This window comes from Thunnus maccoyii, chromosome 11 (assembly GCF_910596095.1).
Source record: "Thunnus maccoyii chromosome 11, fThuMac1.1, whole genome shotgun sequence".
In the NCBI taxonomy this organism is placed as follows: Eukaryota; Metazoa; Chordata; class Actinopteri; order Scombriformes; family Scombridae; genus Thunnus; species Thunnus maccoyii.
The window spans coordinates 3587193-3604096 of record NC_056543.1 but is presented as its reverse complement, the minus strand read 5'-3'; the positions used below and the strand labels follow the sequence as shown (position 1 = coordinate 3604096).

The 16904-nt window shown below is 40.9% G+C and overlaps 2 protein-coding genes across 2 annotated transcripts; both read left to right on the top strand.

Annotated features, from left to right (window-relative positions):
• The first annotated feature begins 4023 nt into the window (after positions 1–4023).
• LOC121906880 (ICOS ligand-like) lies at positions 4024–5046 on the top strand. Its single transcript, XM_042426066.1, has 2 exons — positions 4024–4569; positions 4674–5046. Exons 1-2 carry the CDS (start codon positions 4149–4151, stop codon positions 4970–4972), a joined length of 720 nt encoding a protein of 239 aa, XP_042282000.1. The 5' UTR covers positions 4024–4148; the 3' UTR covers positions 4973–5046.
• Positions 5047–6556: 1510 nt separating this feature from the next.
• On the top strand, positions 6557–15580 carry LOC121907639. Its single transcript, XM_042427313.1, has 4 exons — positions 6557–13732; positions 14529–14594; positions 14696–14742; positions 15332–15580. Exons 1-4 carry the CDS (start codon positions 8032–8034, stop codon positions 15578–15580), a joined length of 6063 nt encoding a protein of 2020 aa, XP_042283247.1. The 5' UTR covers positions 6557–8031.
• The last annotated feature ends 1324 nt before the right edge of the window (positions 15581–16904 follow it).

Genomic DNA, 16904 nt, shown 5'->3' with positions numbered 1-16904 from the left:
AACAGATGACAGTATGCCACCAGTGTTATGAACATCCGTGAGAGGATGAGCTTATGTGCCTCACGCATCATAGAGGAGAACAGTTTGACTAATTTTAGAATCTAAACATCCAGCCTGATTCTTATCACATCTACTAATGATTTCAAAGTTGGATGTCCGTTTAAAATAGTCCATGCGTACAATCAGAGTGCTATTTCCTCTTCTGACAGAAACAACTGAGCAGCTCCAACCTTGTTGTTGTGGCATTCGTCTTGTAAAATCATTCATGTGACCCAAAGAGGAGAAGCAAGCGTGGCTCCGGCGTTCCTCACCGAAGTATAACAAGCAGTCAGATAGTAGTTGCCTTTTGAACCAGAGGCGCAGGGACAATGAAGAGCGATAGAAATCCTACATGTAAAATGATGAGCTTCAACTGTGCTGCTGAAGGTAGTTTGACTAGGAAGAAAAAAAGCACGTGGTCAACACGCTGCAATGACGTCATGTTTTTTTTTTTCTTTTTTTTTTTTAATTGTATCACTTCTCATTTGCAGAGGAGGCTGAAGGTTTCTGGGAACCCTCTGATGAGACACTGGATTCCAGGAAGTGTTTGTTATGAATGCATGCGTGATACCAAAAATAGGCACAATGGTCACAAAGCCTAAAGAAGATGTCTGTGGTTACCTTTACAGGCAACTTCTCTGATCAATGTACTCTTAATAATCTAAATATTTCTTGTAATTTTCTGAAACGGCTGCAGTTTCAGAGAATCCTCCTTCTTCTTCATATTAGTCTGTGGGAGTTTTTAGGGTTTTTTTGTCTGATTTGCTTATTTGTTACATTGACATTGTGTTTGTCTTCTTGCCCAGCAACGTTCACAATCCAGTTTTGATTCATACAGCTGACTCATATCTGTAGTAGTGTGTATCGTAGTAGTAGTTTTTCATTTTGGTTGTAATAACAATGTTTTATCATGTTTCTTTCATGGCATAATTCATGTAATTCACTGCAACTGTCTGTTAATGTTAAATCATTTACTGAACTGAGCTAAAAGGACGACTGTGCAATAAATAACAATGATTAGAATAAAAATAGAAATGAAAATTAGAAAATTAAATATAAAGGATACAAATTTTCACCATTAAGTTTTCTGCTGGTTCAATCCTGCAACTGAAATTACAGTTATGACATCATATAAAAAGATTGGAAAGTAAACAAAATAGAAATAATAGAATCAATTGACAAGTGTGTCAATATTTACAATGTGTTGATATAATGGAGTTTCACCACCATCTTGTGGTGATATCTCATATTTCCTCTTTTTAAGATTTAAGCAGTGGTGGAAGAAGTACTCAGATCCTTTACTTAAGTAAAAGTACTAATACAGCAATGTAAGAGTACTCCATTACAAGTATATGTCCTGCATGGTAAATCCTGCTTAAGTAAAAGTACATAAGTATTATGAGCTTGATGTAGTTAAAGTATTGCAGTAAAAATACATAAGTATTATGAGCTTGATGTAGTTAAAGTATTGCAGTAAAAGTACATAGGTATTATGAGCTTGATGTAGTTAAAGTATTGCAGTAAAAGTACATAAGTATTATGAGCTTGATGTAGTTAAAGTATTGCAGTAAAAGTACATAAGTATTCTGAGCTTGATGTAGTTAAAGTATTGCAGTAAAAGTACATAAGTATTATGAGCTTGGTGTAGTTAAAGTATTGCAGTAAAAGTACATAAGTATTCTGAGCTTGATGTAGTTAAAGTATTGCAGTAAAAGTAGTGGTTTGGTCCCTCTGACTGATATATAATTAATAGTGAAGCATCAGTGTTAGAGCAGCATGTTACTGTTGTAGCTGCTGGAGGTGGAGCTAGTTTACACTACTTTATATACAGTTAGCTAGTTTAGTCCAGTGGTTCCCAACCTAGGGGTCGGGCCCCTCCAAAGGGTCAGCAGATAAATCTGAGGGGTCGTGAGATGATTAATGGGAGAGGAAAGAAGAAAAAACAAAGTTCTGATACACAAATCTGTTTTCAGTTTCTGGACTTTTTCTCTAATCTTTGATTTTTGCTGAAATATTGGATCATTTGAACATTTATTGAAATGAAAGCATGTGAGAAGTTTAGAGGGAAAAATCACTTTTTGGTGGAGCTGTTAACAACTCATAGACATGTGAAATGTGACCCCGACTACACACTGCTTTTTGTAAGACGTCAAAAGCCAAAAAGGTTGGAAACCACTGGTTTCATCTTTAACAATGTGTTGTATTTTAAAAGCTTGTTATATTATCCATTGTGTCAAATCTTCATCTGAAAAGTAACTAAAGCTGTCAAATAAATGTAGTGGAGTAGAAAGTACAATATTTCCCTCTGAAATGTAGAAAGTAGCATCACATGGAAATACTCAAGTAAAAGTACTTCAAACTGTACTTAAGTACAGTACTTGAGTAAATGTATTAAGTTACTTTCCTCCATTGAAAATGACATGAGAAAAGTCACAAAAACTGAGGAGGATCATGTTACTGAATCTAAATATTCATCAGTTCTTTAATAACAACGGCAGATTACAGAGATTTATGAAAGTTATGTTTGTATGGTTGTGACAGTTGGTTCAAGTATTTTACATGTGGGTATTTTACACATGCTTTCTAGAAGAGCAGTTTAACCCATTTAGACAAACAAGCCTAACTCAGTGAACTGACATTTGAATTCTGTGTGACAACCTGCAAGTGATTGGGAAAAATGTTATGAATGTAAAAGCAATGTTGCCAGACAGCGATAATTCATATCACATAGTATGATCTTCCTGTCTTGCCGCTGCTCCCTTTGTACATTTAGCTGAGGGAGACTTATCAGTCTCAACTGAGACAACTCCCTCTAGTCTGCTGCAGCACCTTCGGCCTTTATTTACCTTCAGAGTGAGTTTACTGCCTGTATCCCAGACTGGATCCCGCTGCCTGCTATACCTCACGTCACTGAGACAATAAAATTGACCTTGACCTCGTGATACCTCGTCAACAAACACAAACCGAGAGAACAGATCAGTGTTTTGTTAAATTCACTATGAGAGAGCCAGAGGCAGCCGGCCACCTGGAGCAGCAGATGTGCATGTATGTATGAATGACAGACAAAATCTTAGAGGATCAATTTAATTGCTTTTTCTTTAAATTCAGCATTTTTGAAACTCAAACCGGTGCCTGTAGGGAGAGAGGACAAAGAGCTGCAGCAGCAAGGCAGCCGAGAGTCTAAGAGAGACTACAGCCGTGGCTTAAGGAACAGCAGTGTATCGGGCCCAGGTGCATTGAGTGAAGGTAATTAGTCACCTGTAGGGGAGAGACACTGATCAGAGACCATATAAACTCCCAGATGACAACAGGGGTCATCACAGTGTATTTTCGGAGCAGTGGGCTTTTGTTTTCGGGATAACAGGCTGTCGGACTATGAGCTTTCAGTCCAATGGGACATTTTTAACTATTGGAGTTTCGAAATAGTGGGCTGTCGGACCAGTGGTATGACACCTTGCTGTAGGAATTTGTGCACACAAATAGTTTTATGATTTTATGGGGGAATTATGAATTATCATTTCATGCTTCAAATATGAAATTATTCGTCCAACAACATACCTCACATAAGAGTAGGTATAATAATAGGGAAATAGTCCTTCTTGTTGGCCACACAAGAGATGTCAATTAGAATGATGGATGTTATTGATCTTAATTATGATTTTGCAAGGGTATAGGTCGTTTAAGGTTAAGTGACTGAGATGCAAACACAAGAAAAGACCAACAAGTTCATTTTTAGTTACATACTCATTTGTCTTATTTATTGGGACCATGTAGAGTGTTAAACATAAATGTTACCATTTGACGTACTGTACCAGTTAGCTTATAGCTAATTTTCATCAGCAGTCGCAGGTCACAATTAACATATGACAGCACAATAACAACCTGGCACTAACATACTAAGAGAAAAATACAGAGAACTTTTTTTTCTTTCCAAATTAACACAGAAAACATCAAATCTAAAAAATTAAGGAGCTAAACGCCTGCACAAGTTTAATTAGCAGGACACCCTTCCTGTACAGTATGACATCTGAAGAAAGGATTCTCTTGAAATTCAGCCTCTTATGTGCATGTTTCAATGTGTTTTTACCTTTTAGTTTCTCACTGTTTTGATGAGTCAGGATGACATCATTTCTCCTCTTACTAACAACTCTTACTATATCTCAATCTTTTCTTTTCTAGCACCCATCATGGGTCAGATACCTGTCCCTCTCAGTGCCACTGTTGGAGGGTCCGTCCTGATTCCCTGTTCACTACCAGTGAATTCAACAAGCATCAAATGGTTTTACTGGCAGGAGGATGGGTCTGACAAACTTTTGTTCCACTGGCATATCAGTGAGAAAACACAACCAGTAGCTGATGAATACAGGAACAGGTGTCAAGTCTTCAATACTGAGTTTAGTTCTGGAAATATTTCTATTAGACTAAACAATGTTAGTGTTGGAGATGACCAGAAAACATTCTCGGCCAGTGTTCGTTTTGATTCTACTAAACGGCTTAACCTTCAGTGCATGTCCTCTTTGCAGGTCTCAGGTATGGAATAGTAGTTTCTTGCTTTCAAACCAAAATCTATACACATTAAAATACTATAAATATCTCTAGTGTGTAAACCATCATGCTTTCTAACACACCCACAGCTGCCTACCAAGATCTTAACCTGACCATTAACAACACATTAAACAGTGCAACCTGTACGGCACATGGAGGATACCCTGAACCTGAAGTGAAATGGACTGGTCAAAACAAATTCAGCAGTGAACAACTGAAACTGAAGGATGCTCAGACGTCCCATCAGCAGCATCCAACCAAGAAAACTTTCTCTGTCACAAGCACTGTCAGTGTCAAAGAGCTGCAGTCTGTAACCTGCCTCGTGTGTAACCCTCACTCCAAACAGCAGATTAAGAACACCGCAGTGATTGATGCTCCTGGTGAGTGATACAGATACAGATAAATAAAGATAATAAGATGCTTCCCTGATGGTATTGCATTATGGATAAGAATCTAAACATCTAAAGTGCCTAAAACTTTTGAACAGTACTGTAATTCTAGTAAACACAATTCACCATTAATAAACTATAATGAAACTTACTTTAAATAAACTATAAGCAGTTTCAGTTTCTAGATTTCTGTATTACATAAGTAACTGAAGATTTGGACAGCTTGTGGAATGTTCAGTTGTGGTAATACATAGCAAGCAATTAGTACATCCATCTATCTATCTATCTATCTATCTATCTATCTAATTAACATCAACATGATGTAAATGAGTCAGATTTAGCCAAAAGGCAAATTTTCAGCTGCAGTCCCTGGACAGGTTGATATTAAACATTAAAAGAAACAAAGAAGACAAACAAAAAGCAGATATTGACGTGTTCAAAGATGTGTTTTTATTATTGCAACATGTTAAAATAATTTGTTACTCTGTTATGTCTCCTAATTTACAGGTGAGGAGCTGCTGAGGGATCATTCTACAATAGGTGTATCAATTAGAGTCATTGCTGCCATATTATTTCCATTTCTTGTGTATTTTCTCTACAGAAGACGTGAGTAACTTCAATTTATTCTCTATTGTGATTGTTATTTGCTATCTTTTTGTTGCTGGATATAAAGATATCATCAACTTGTGAAAAAGCATGAACTCAAATACCACACAGACACCTTGTGTACAAAACAGTTTATGTGCAGATGTACCCACCTTCTGATTCTATCCACAAGAATATCCTATATTCATACTGTCAGTGGTATTGAGCAAAAACATACAACAGTTTGATATAACAAAACAATCAAAGCTGAGTGGTCCACTAAATAGCTTCTTCTGAGCTTTCAACCACATCTCACATCAGCTAACTGAGTTTGCTCAGGTGTCCTCCAGTGATTGGTCATCACATGTCAATCTTCGGTCATGTGACTCTATCTCCTAGAAATGACGTTTCTACACTACTAAACTTTTTCCAGTAATGCTGCCATGCTGAACATAATCTCTGCCTGGATTATGTTCACAGAACATTTAAAGATTGAAGTTACATTTAAATACTGCACAACAGGTGTAAACGTTCACATCCTGACTGCTGCGTGTGCTTCAGCAACAAAATCACTTTGCTTAAGATTAAGGAAAGATCTTAGTGTTGGTTAAATGTTATCGGGGGCATATTGTGCTTTTTGTGATTTGCTGACATTTATATTCTGTCATGATGTTGGATGTTGGTCAAAGTTCCAAAACTTGAGGTGAACATATGTAAAAATGCTCCCTGTGAGACAAAGCCCAGGTTTCAGCTGCCCTGGACGCTTCGTTTGCAAAGTTTTTTTTAACTTTCCAGGTGAGATGATGTCAGCTTATATGGTAGTGTACAAATAATGACCTAAATAGTGTAGGTAGCATCCATACGGCACACAAAAAAAGAAGTCTCTCTTCCTGTCAGTGGTTCACATTAACCTGATGGCAAATTCAAAACATACTCATCTCCTACATGAACTGTGTCAAACCTTTACATCATGTGATATCATCTAGAGAGGTGTATGTAACCCTGTTAAAAAGGGACAATAAATAGTTTAAATATGTTCATGTTTGATAAAATGTGATTAAAAGTATTAAGAATAATATTTCATGAAGGTTGATAAAGTTTGTTTAAAAATAGTTTAATAAATAAGTTTAAAAAGTTTAAAAAGATTCAAATATGCACTTTAAGATATTTCATGTTATTTTGAAAAGTCTCAGGGTTAAAGAGGAAGTACCGATTGAGAAAAGTGTAATTCTGGTAATTAATTGGTTAAGATCTGGCTAAACAGGAAGTGTGTGTATTTTGTTGTGTGAGCGAAAAAAAACTTGACATGCAAGAGAGAGCGCGCGATACGGAGCAGAGAAGGGAGAACTGCCTGGCGTTTAATATGTTACAGTAAAAAAATATGCAGAGTACGGACACTGTTTATGAATAATAGGTAGAGATAAACGGACAGTGAGTCTCAAAGGACTGTTATTCAGTGCAGCACCGTGTTCGAGTTTAAAGGAGTACTTTGGCAAAGAGTGTTCAACGAGGAGCACCGCTAACAGCTAATGTAGCTCACATTAGCTTAGCTACGGACTTCATCTGCGTGCAGCTAAACCAGCTACTCAACTGGTGAAGTTAGCCTGCGGTGTGCTGGACCTGTTCAAGGTGATCTGCGGTGAGTTCTACCGGGAGAGTGGGAGAAGTCATCTGCAGCCGACGTGGCCGCAACACGCTGGTCCTGACAGGAGGAATCGTCTACCTCATCCCATGTATCAGCAACCCGCTGGTATCGCACAGGGGACGAGGAGTACGCCATTACGGCAGTGAGTTGCCATCTGTTTTATTTCAGCGCTTTAGCGTGAAGCAGCCATTTTGTTTCTGGCTACAACGCACACAAGCATCGCTTCAGGCCTGCATCATTAACACTGGGTACCCATATCCTTTTCAGTTAGTTATAACTGCCGGCTTTAGGTGTGTTTCATTATTTGGTGGTTTTATAATGAGTGCACTCAAAAGGGGTATTTGAATATTAAGAAATTGATCATTTAAAAGGTACTGAAAAGTCTTTTGAACTTGAGTGTTATTTTTGTGTTTTATTTTCATTATTAAAAGAATATTTGTGTTTACATTTACAACAGTAAATCTTTAAAACTTACTCTTTTCTTGTCATTTGTATAAGTGTCTTACATTATAGAATAAATAGAACTTAGTTCACCAATATTATATTACAGTGTACTTGTCATTCAGTATTAGTTAATCTTAAAGAAAGAGATTTCTAAAACATAAAGAACTTGGGAAGCGTACCTCATAAAAATAGACCAGCCGTCTAGAGGGCGCTACATAAAATGGAGGCACCGCTGGGATTGTGGGTTAATTAATGCTGAAATTGGTGATTTGTGACTGTAAATTTCCTAGTGTGTGAACTATTCAACTGTGAAAAAAAAAAACTAAGAAAGACAAACAAAACAATATATGGTGATATTTAACTAACAGCAGCTAAAGTGTCACAATGTACAGGAACCAGCTGAAGAACTGGTGTCGAGGTGAAAACCTGGATGAGAGCCATGCCTTGCTGACCATCGTTCCTGAGAAGACAGAAACAGCACACATAGTAGAGACTTTGCAAACTGTAAAGTGCTTGGGACGGGTACAAGTGAGAGGAAGAATGTTAAACGAAACTACAAATGAAGTGCTGGTGCTTTGCGAGTGCAAAGAGAAATTGACTGATGCAGACGTCCCAAGTGAAGTTTTGAGCTCAGATGGACAAACTGCATGGAAAATATTCACTGTGGCTCAGAGCTCAGACCCTGAGTTGGACTTTAACCGTAAACTGCATGCTCTTCTACAAGCAGAAGGAAAGTCCACAGAGGATGTTCAGGCCTTGCTGACCCCGCACATACCTCCCTCTACAGAAGCCATCCTTCGTGCTGTGGGCGATCTGTTTGATAAGACTGTCAAGCCCTCAGCAGAAAGTGGAGGATACCGCCGCCTGCGGATCTTTTCCGGTATTGTGCCTACACCAGCAGGAGAGGAACAATTCGACCACTGGTTAGAGCAAGCTTACCTGATGGTTGAAGAGAGTGAGGGTTCTGCTAAAGACAAGAGGAGAAAGATAATGGAGAGTTTAAAGGGGCCAGCTCTGGAAGTGATAAAAGCAGTGCGTCTCTCCAATCCTGACATTGCCCCTGACAAGTGCCTGGAGGCTCTGGAAAACGCCTTTGGATTAGCAGAGTCTGGAGACGATTTGTATTTCACATTCAGAATGCAGCAGCAGCAACCTGGTGAGAAGCTATCTGATTTCCTCAGGAGATTAGAACGTTGCCTGTCCAAAGTGGTACAAAGAGGTGGTCTCACTCCCCTAGCCATGGATGGTGCACGGCTTGAGCAGCTTCTGAGGGGTGCAGTTAATGCTGATCTGATGTTAATCCAACTGCGACTGAGGGAGAGAAGAGCTAATCCCCCAACTTTCCTTGAGCTCCTGAAAGAAATTCGTTCAGAAGAAGAATATGAATCTTCTCGAGCAAAGCTGAACCATTCAGTGTATACAGTTCACACCAAGCTTCAAGAAGAAAACAAACACTCAGAGATACAGAGTTTGAGAGCTGAAATTAAAGAAGTGAAATCAATGTTTGCTGCGCTCTCTACACGGGACAAAGAGACACAAAATGAGAACTTTCAAACTAAAGTGAGAAATGTCCCAGAGACTAATGCTGATCCAGAAGTGATAGCTCTGAGGAAACAACTGAAACAGTTACAACAAAAGGTGAACTCCAGATTACCTCAATCGTCTACACCTTCTCCCACAGTGATGACTGTAAACACTCAAAACAGACAAGGGGCTGAGACAGAAGAGCGTTTCTGCTATCGCTGTGGCGAAAATGGACACATGGCAGGGAAGTGCAAAAACCCTGAGAACCAAAGCAAAGTGATCCAAAGACTCATTCAAGCTCTCAAAAAGGCTAAGACCCATAGCACTCAACCTACTACTGATGTCCCCTCACCCAAAACTGACTGCACTGTGAGGAGGAGTGTAGTAGATCAGCTTGCCCCAACAGGCATACCAGAGGGTCTAATAGGGCCACCATCTTTGGAGCCTCTGAAAGTTAATGGACATTTGTGTGATGCATTACTCGACAGTGGCTCAAGAGTTAGCATCATCTTTGAATCCTGGTACAGGAGACATCTTGCTGATACTCCTATTCGCCCAGTAAGTGACCTTAACATTTGGGGTTTAAGTGACTCTGATTACCCTTATCTTGGCTACGTGGCAGTGGACCTAGAGTTTCCCAAAAAGGTAGCGGGTACCCCAACAGCCCTGTCAGCCCTGGCTCTCATTTGCCCTGATCCACCTGGTCCTGATCAGACACCTGTGATCCTCGGGACAAATACCAAGGCTAACCTATCCAAGCGGCTAGCCCAGCTGCGTGACGATAGAGTTGAAGGCACTGTAGCCCACGCCTTTGGCATACAGAACACTTTCCCAGAAACAGTGAAAGAAAAAGCCATTGACTTGTCAAATGAAGAGGATGACGAAATAGGTTGTGTAAAGTTGGAGGGTCGACGCTCACTTGTCCTACCTGCAGGTGGCAGCATTAAAGTAGTCTGCAAAGTGGTGCTTGGAAAGTCCCTGCCAGATGACATCTTGATAGTAGAGGCCTCCAGTACAGCTACTCTCCCATCAGGCGTCATGCTCCAACCTATGGCAATACCCAGTAATGCTGTGGACATTAACCGGCTGACAGTTGTGGTTCATAATGAGTCGCAGAAAGAAGTGACCATTCCTGCCGGTGCTGTCCTGGGTCACCTGTGTGTAGCTGATGTGGTTACCACAGTGCCAAAACAAAAGCCAGAGACTGAGGATGCTTTTGATGTCAGAATGATCGACTTTGGTGAGTCACCTGTCCCCGAAACATGGAAAGCAAGGCTCAGACAAAAACTGTCTGAAAGAGCAGATGTATTCTCTCTTCATGAACTCGATGTGGGACTCGCCAAAGAAGTGGAGCACACGATCCGCTTATCTGATTCACGACCCTTTCGTGAACGCTCCAGACGCATCGCCCCTGCGGATATTGACGACGTGAGGCGTCATATTCAAAAGCTACTAGCTGCAGGCATCATTAAAGAGTCCAGAAGTCCATATGCATCGCCCATAGTGGTTGTGAGGAAAAAGAATGGGGATGTAAGGATGTGCATTGACTACCGCACACTAAACAGCCGCACTGTACCAGATCAATACACTACCCCACGCATCGATGAGGCTCTTGACTGCCTGTCGGGTAGTAAATGGTTCTCAGTGATCGACTTAAGAAGTGGTTACTATCAAATAGCCATGAAAGAAGAGGACAAAGAAAAGACTACCTTTATCTGCCCTCTCGGGTTCTACCAATTTGAGAGGATGCCTCAAGGCATAACTGGAGCTCCTGCAACCTTCCAGCGCCTCATGGAGAAAGCAGTTGGAGACATGAACATGCTCCAAGTAATAGTCTATCTGGATGATCTGATCATATTCGGAAAGACCCTGGCAGAACATGAAGAGAGACTCTTAAAGGTGCTGGACAGACTCAGAGAAGTAGGGCTCAAGATTTCACTTGACAAATGTCAGTTTTGCCAAACAAAGGTCAAGTATGTGGGTCATATTGTGACTGCTGAGGGTGTTGCTGCTGACCCTGCAAAAATCGAAGCTGTGACCACTTGGCCCCAACCTTACAATCTCAAGACCCTACGATCCTTTTTGGGTTTTTGTGGTTATTATAGACGATTTATCCACAACTACTCCTCCATCGTCCGCCCTTTGACTGACCTCACTAAAGGTTATGGCCCCCCTCAGCGTAGCAAAAAGCCAGTAAAAGGGAAGAGAGATGTTTATTTGGATGAGAAGGAGCTGTTTGGAGACAGGTGGGACGAGTCATGCACTGAAGCCTTTGAAAAAATCAAACAGTGTTTGACAAACGCCCCTGTGCTCGCCTTTGCAGATCCTGATAAGCCCTACACACTGCATGTCGATGCTAGCCTTACGGGACTGGGAGCTGTGCTTTATCAGGCATACCCAAAAGGCTTGCGACCAGTGGCGTTCGCAAGCAGAAAACTGAGCTCGTCAGAAAAAAACTACGCCATCCATCAGTTAGAGTTTCTGTCGCTGAAATGGGCAGTTGTGGAGAAATTTCACGACTATCTCTACGGAGCCCACTTTACTGTGCGTACAGACAACAACCCTCTAACTTACGTCCTGACATCAGCAAAGCTCAACGCCACAGGACATCGGTGGCTGTCGGACTTGTCAGTGTACGATTTTAATATTATCTACAGACCAGGTAGAAATAACATTGATGCTGATCTGTTGTCACGCATAGAGGCAAGAGATGAGGAGACGGAATGGCAGAGCATCTCGCAGGCTGGAGTCAAGTCAATATGCCAGCGAGTCGGTGTTCTTGGCCCATCGGCAGACTCCCCCAAGTATGCTGAGCAGCTTGGAGCTCCACCTGACTGCATTCCTGACGTGTATGCTTTCCCCACACGTCTTCAGCTTAACTCACTGGAACAAATGTCCAGGCAGGACTTAATGGCAGCCCAAGCCCAAGACGGCTTGATAGCACCCACCATACAAGCTTTAAAGTGTGGCAAGTGGAAAGACAACCCAGAGTTACTCCCTATGAAAAGAGAGATGGGTAAGCTAGTCATGACTGACGGGTTACTACATCGGGTGAGCACATGCCACACAGGGAAAAAGACACAGCAGCTAGTGCTACCTGCCAAGTTCAAAGCAGTAGTACTCAAAACCATGCACGATGACCTTGGTCATTTAGGAGTGGACAGAGTCACTGACATGATCAGGAGCCGATTCTTCTGGCCAAAGATGTCAGTCGATGTAGAGCAATATGTGAAAAACTGCGGAGAGTGTGTGCTCAGGAAGACTCCATGTCAAAGAGCTGCACCGTTACATCAGATAGTGAGCTCTGGACCTATGGACCTCGTCTGTATTGACTTCCTGTCTATGGAACCTGACTCAAGAGGAGTGAGTAATGTGCTTGTCATAACTGACCATTTTACGAGATACGCCCAAGCTTTCCCCACTCTCAATCAAAAAGCTCTCACAGTGGCAAAAGTCTTAGTGGAAAAGTACTTTGTACATTATGGCTTGCCATCTCGTATTCACTCTGATCAAGGCAGAGACTTTGAGTCTCGACTCATTAAAGAGTTGTTAAAGATACTGGGCATACAGAAGTCAAGGACCACCCCTTACCACCCCCAGGGTGATCCCCAACCTGAACGCTTCAACAGAACTCTGTTATCCATGTTGGCCACACTCAACCAAGAAAAGAAGCGGCAATGGAGTCAGCATGTAGTGCACCTGGTGCATGCATACAATAGCACCAAGTGTGACGCCACGGGATACTCCCCGTATATGCTGATGTTCGGCCGAGAGGCTCGACTCCCGCTGGATGTATGCTTTGGGACATGCCCAGATGGCAAAGTTGACCAACCACATTCTGCATATGTTGCCAAACTGAAAGAGGATTTGCAGACAGCCTATAACCTGGCCACAGAGGTCTCTAACAAGAGACACCAGCAAAATAAAAAGGCATACGACAAGAGACTTAGGTTCCACAAACTAGAACCTGGCGACAGAGTATTGCTGAAAAACCTTGGCTTGAAGGGAAAACACAAACTGGAAAATCGCTGGTACAATGTCCCTTATGTTGTAGTGGATAAGTTGCCAAACTTGCCTGTTTACAGAGTAAAGCCACTAAACGTCAAAGGGAAGGTCAAAACACTGCACAGAGATAATCTCCTTCCCATAGGAGATCGAGTGAGGATACCAGTGCAGGAGGAAATGGAGAATGTTCCACAGAGACCTGTGACTCGAAGTCGTGTCCCCAACCGACACAAAAGAAACTCCACAGATCACACTGTACAAAGAGAAAGCCATACCTTGAGTGATTCTTCTGATCTGGAGTGTGAATGGCCGACCAAACCCTATAGGGAGTTAATGGGAAATCTCTTGCGAAGGAGAGAAAGACATAGTGCTGAAGGATCAGAGCAGTTGGAAGTCCTCAGTCCTTCAGAAGAGAGTCACTCAGAGAGAGACCACTCTCCTGTAGAGCATGTTCCAGATGTCCCTCAAGCAACCGACTCTGAGTCAGGACCACTCTCCAGTGAAGATGAGCAACTACCCTCGAGCTGTTCTAATGTACATGTGACACCAAAGCCAAGTAGGCCAAAAAGATCATTGAAACCAGTTGTAAGACTTACCTATGATGAGCCAGGAAAGGCCAAAGATCAACCCATTACCATTGTACATAGAGGGGTTACTATAAAAATTGGTAAGCACTAAGCTGGGTCTCATAATCTCACCCTTAATACTTTGAGTAGAAACTTAAGTTAAGTTTTGTAATCTGATGAGGACATCAGACGTTTAAAGGGGGGAGGGTGTAACCCTGTTAAAAAGGGACAATAAATAGTTTAAATATGTTCATGTTTGATAAAATGTGATTAAAAGTATTAAGAATAATATTTCATGAAGGTTGATAAAGTTTGTTTAAAAATAGTTTAATAAATAAGTTTAAAAAGTTTAAAAAGATTCAAATATGCACTTTAAGATATTTCATGTTATTTTGAAAAGTCTCAGGGTTAAAGAGGAAGTACCGATTGAGAAAAGTGTAATTCTGGTAATTAATTGGTTAAGATCTGGCTAAACAGGAAGTGTGTGTATTTTGTTGTGTGAGCGAAAAAAAACTTGACATGCAAGAGAGAGCGCGCGATACGGAGCAGAGAAGGGAGAACTGCCTGGCGTTTAATATGTTACAGTAAAAAAATATGCAGAGTACGGACACTGTTTATGAATAATAGGTAGAGATAAACGGACAGTGAGTCTCAAAGGACTGTTATTCAGTGCAGCACCGTGTTCGAGTTTAAAGGAGTACTTTGGCAAAGAGTGTTCAACGAGGAGCACCGCTAACAGCTAATGTAGCTCACATTAGCTTAGCTACGGACTTCATCTGCGTGCAGCTAAACCAGCTACTCAACTGGTGAAGTTAGCCTGCGGTGTGCTGGACCTGTTCAAGGTGATCTGCGGTGAGTTCTACCGGGAGAGTGGGAGAAGTCATCTGCAGCCGACGTGGCCGCAACACGCTGGTCCTGACAGGAGGAATCGTCTACCTCATCCCATGTATCAGCAACCCGCTGGTATCGCACAGGGGACGAGGAGTACGCCATTACGGCAGTGAGTTGCCATCTGTTTTATTTCAGCGCTTTAGCGTGAAGCAGCCATTTTGTTTCTGGCTACAACGCACACAAGCATCGCTTCAGGCCTGCATCATTAACACTGGGTACCCATATCCTTTTCAGTTAGTTATAACTGCCGGCTTTAGGTGTGTTTCATTATTTGGTGGTTTTATAATGAGTGCACTCAAAAGGGGTATTTGAATATTAAGAAATTGATCATTTAAAAGGTACTGAAAAGTCTTTTGAACTTGAGTGTTATTTTTGTGTTTTATTTTCATTATTAAAAGAATATTTGTGTTTACATTTACAACAGTAAATCTTTAAAACTTACTCTTTTCTTGTCATTTGTATAAGTGTCTTACATTATAGAATAAATAGAACTTAGTTCACCAATATTATATTACAGTGTACTTGTCATTCAGTATTAGTTAATCTTAAAGAAAGAGATTTCTAAAACATAAAGAACTTGGGAAGCGTACCTCATAAAAATAGACCAGCCGTCTAGAGGGCGCTACATGTAAAACATCAATAGACCCACAGTTATTTTGTTGTGCCCTCATGACTGAAACATTTCCCTTTAATTCCAGGTCAAGATTCAAACCAGAGGCTTCAGCCAGGAGAGAATGAAGAAGACTCAAGACTCTGACAGAAATGCTCCTGTTTCTGAGGACGTTTTACTAGACAATGTGAGGCGGGATCCTGCTGCATGCAGTGCTTCCAATGAGGACACCACTGCTGCTGCTGCTACTGATAGAGAAGAGAAAACAAACCTATTAAGCGACAGCAAAGAAGATTCAAGTGAGACAAAATCCACAGAAAGTGACAGAGAAAAATGAATCAGATCTGGGATCAGAGCTGGTGCAGGCAGGGAGGCAACAACAGAAGTTAAAGGGTTATGGCAGGAAACTGCTAAAACCTACAGTATGTGCAAAGATTTTCCTTCATACATCAGAGTGGAGAGAAGTTTAAACAGATGTGTGTTGTGTTTGTGTCCCACTCTATGTCCCTAATTACAAAAAGAGTGAAACACATGAACTATCCCTCCCTGCTTAATAGACGGGTTTATGAGGAATGTCACGAGTGTTAAAGGGGGCATATTCTGCTTTTTGTGATTTTCTAACATTCATGTACTGTTACAATGTTGGATGTTAAAAATGGTCAAAGTTCCAAAACTTGAGGTGAACATATGTAAAAATGCTCCCTGTGAGACAAAACCCAGGTTTCAGCTGCCCTGGACGCTTCGTTTGCAAAGTTTTTTTTAACTTTCCAGGTGAGATGATGTCAGCTTGTTGAGCATGTCCATAAACAGCCGTCCGTTCTGTAATCTTTGTTGTTGAGGTCGTTGGTGTTGTTGAAAGTCATATTCTGGATCAGATTCAGGCTCGAATATGATGTTGATGTTGTCTGTTTCTATTATCATGTGACTGAAGTTCCACTCTTAGGACAGATGGTGAGATGCAGTTAAAAGCTCTAAATAGTCAGTGGACCTTTTGAGCTGAGATTATTTGTTACACATACTATTCCTAAAGGTCAAGAATGAACTTGAATGCTCAAATTTAACAGGTCTGCTTACAATGATAAGAATGTGTTTATTACTACTGTAGCTCTAAGAATATACCATCATGTTGAAGGCTTGACCACAAAAGGAAATTTAATGTCATCACCTCTCTGCTGTTGGTGTGACACCCCCCACACTGTAGTCATAACCAGAATCAGATTTACAGCTCTTATAAGAAACTATCTCATCCCTGTAAACGGTATTATTCATAAAAGTATCAAAGTGGCTTAAAAATAAATTAAAACAGAAGTTAAATATGTATCGTATATGGTAGTGTAAAAAGAATGGACAAAATCCATACTGCACAAAAAAAACATGTCTCATTGATCTCATGATATCATCTAGAGAGATGTAAAACATCAATAGACCCACAGCTATTTTGTTGTGCCCTCATGACTGAAACATTTACCTTTAATTCCAGGTCAAGATTCACAAGAGGGGCCTCAGCAAGCAGTAAACCAAGAACCAAGAGAAAACAAAGCTATTAAGCGACAGCAAAGAAGATGCAGATGAAACAAAATCCACAGAAAGTGACAAAGACAAATGAATCAGATCTGGGATCAGAGCTGGTGCAGGCAGGGAGGCAACAACAGAAGTTAAAG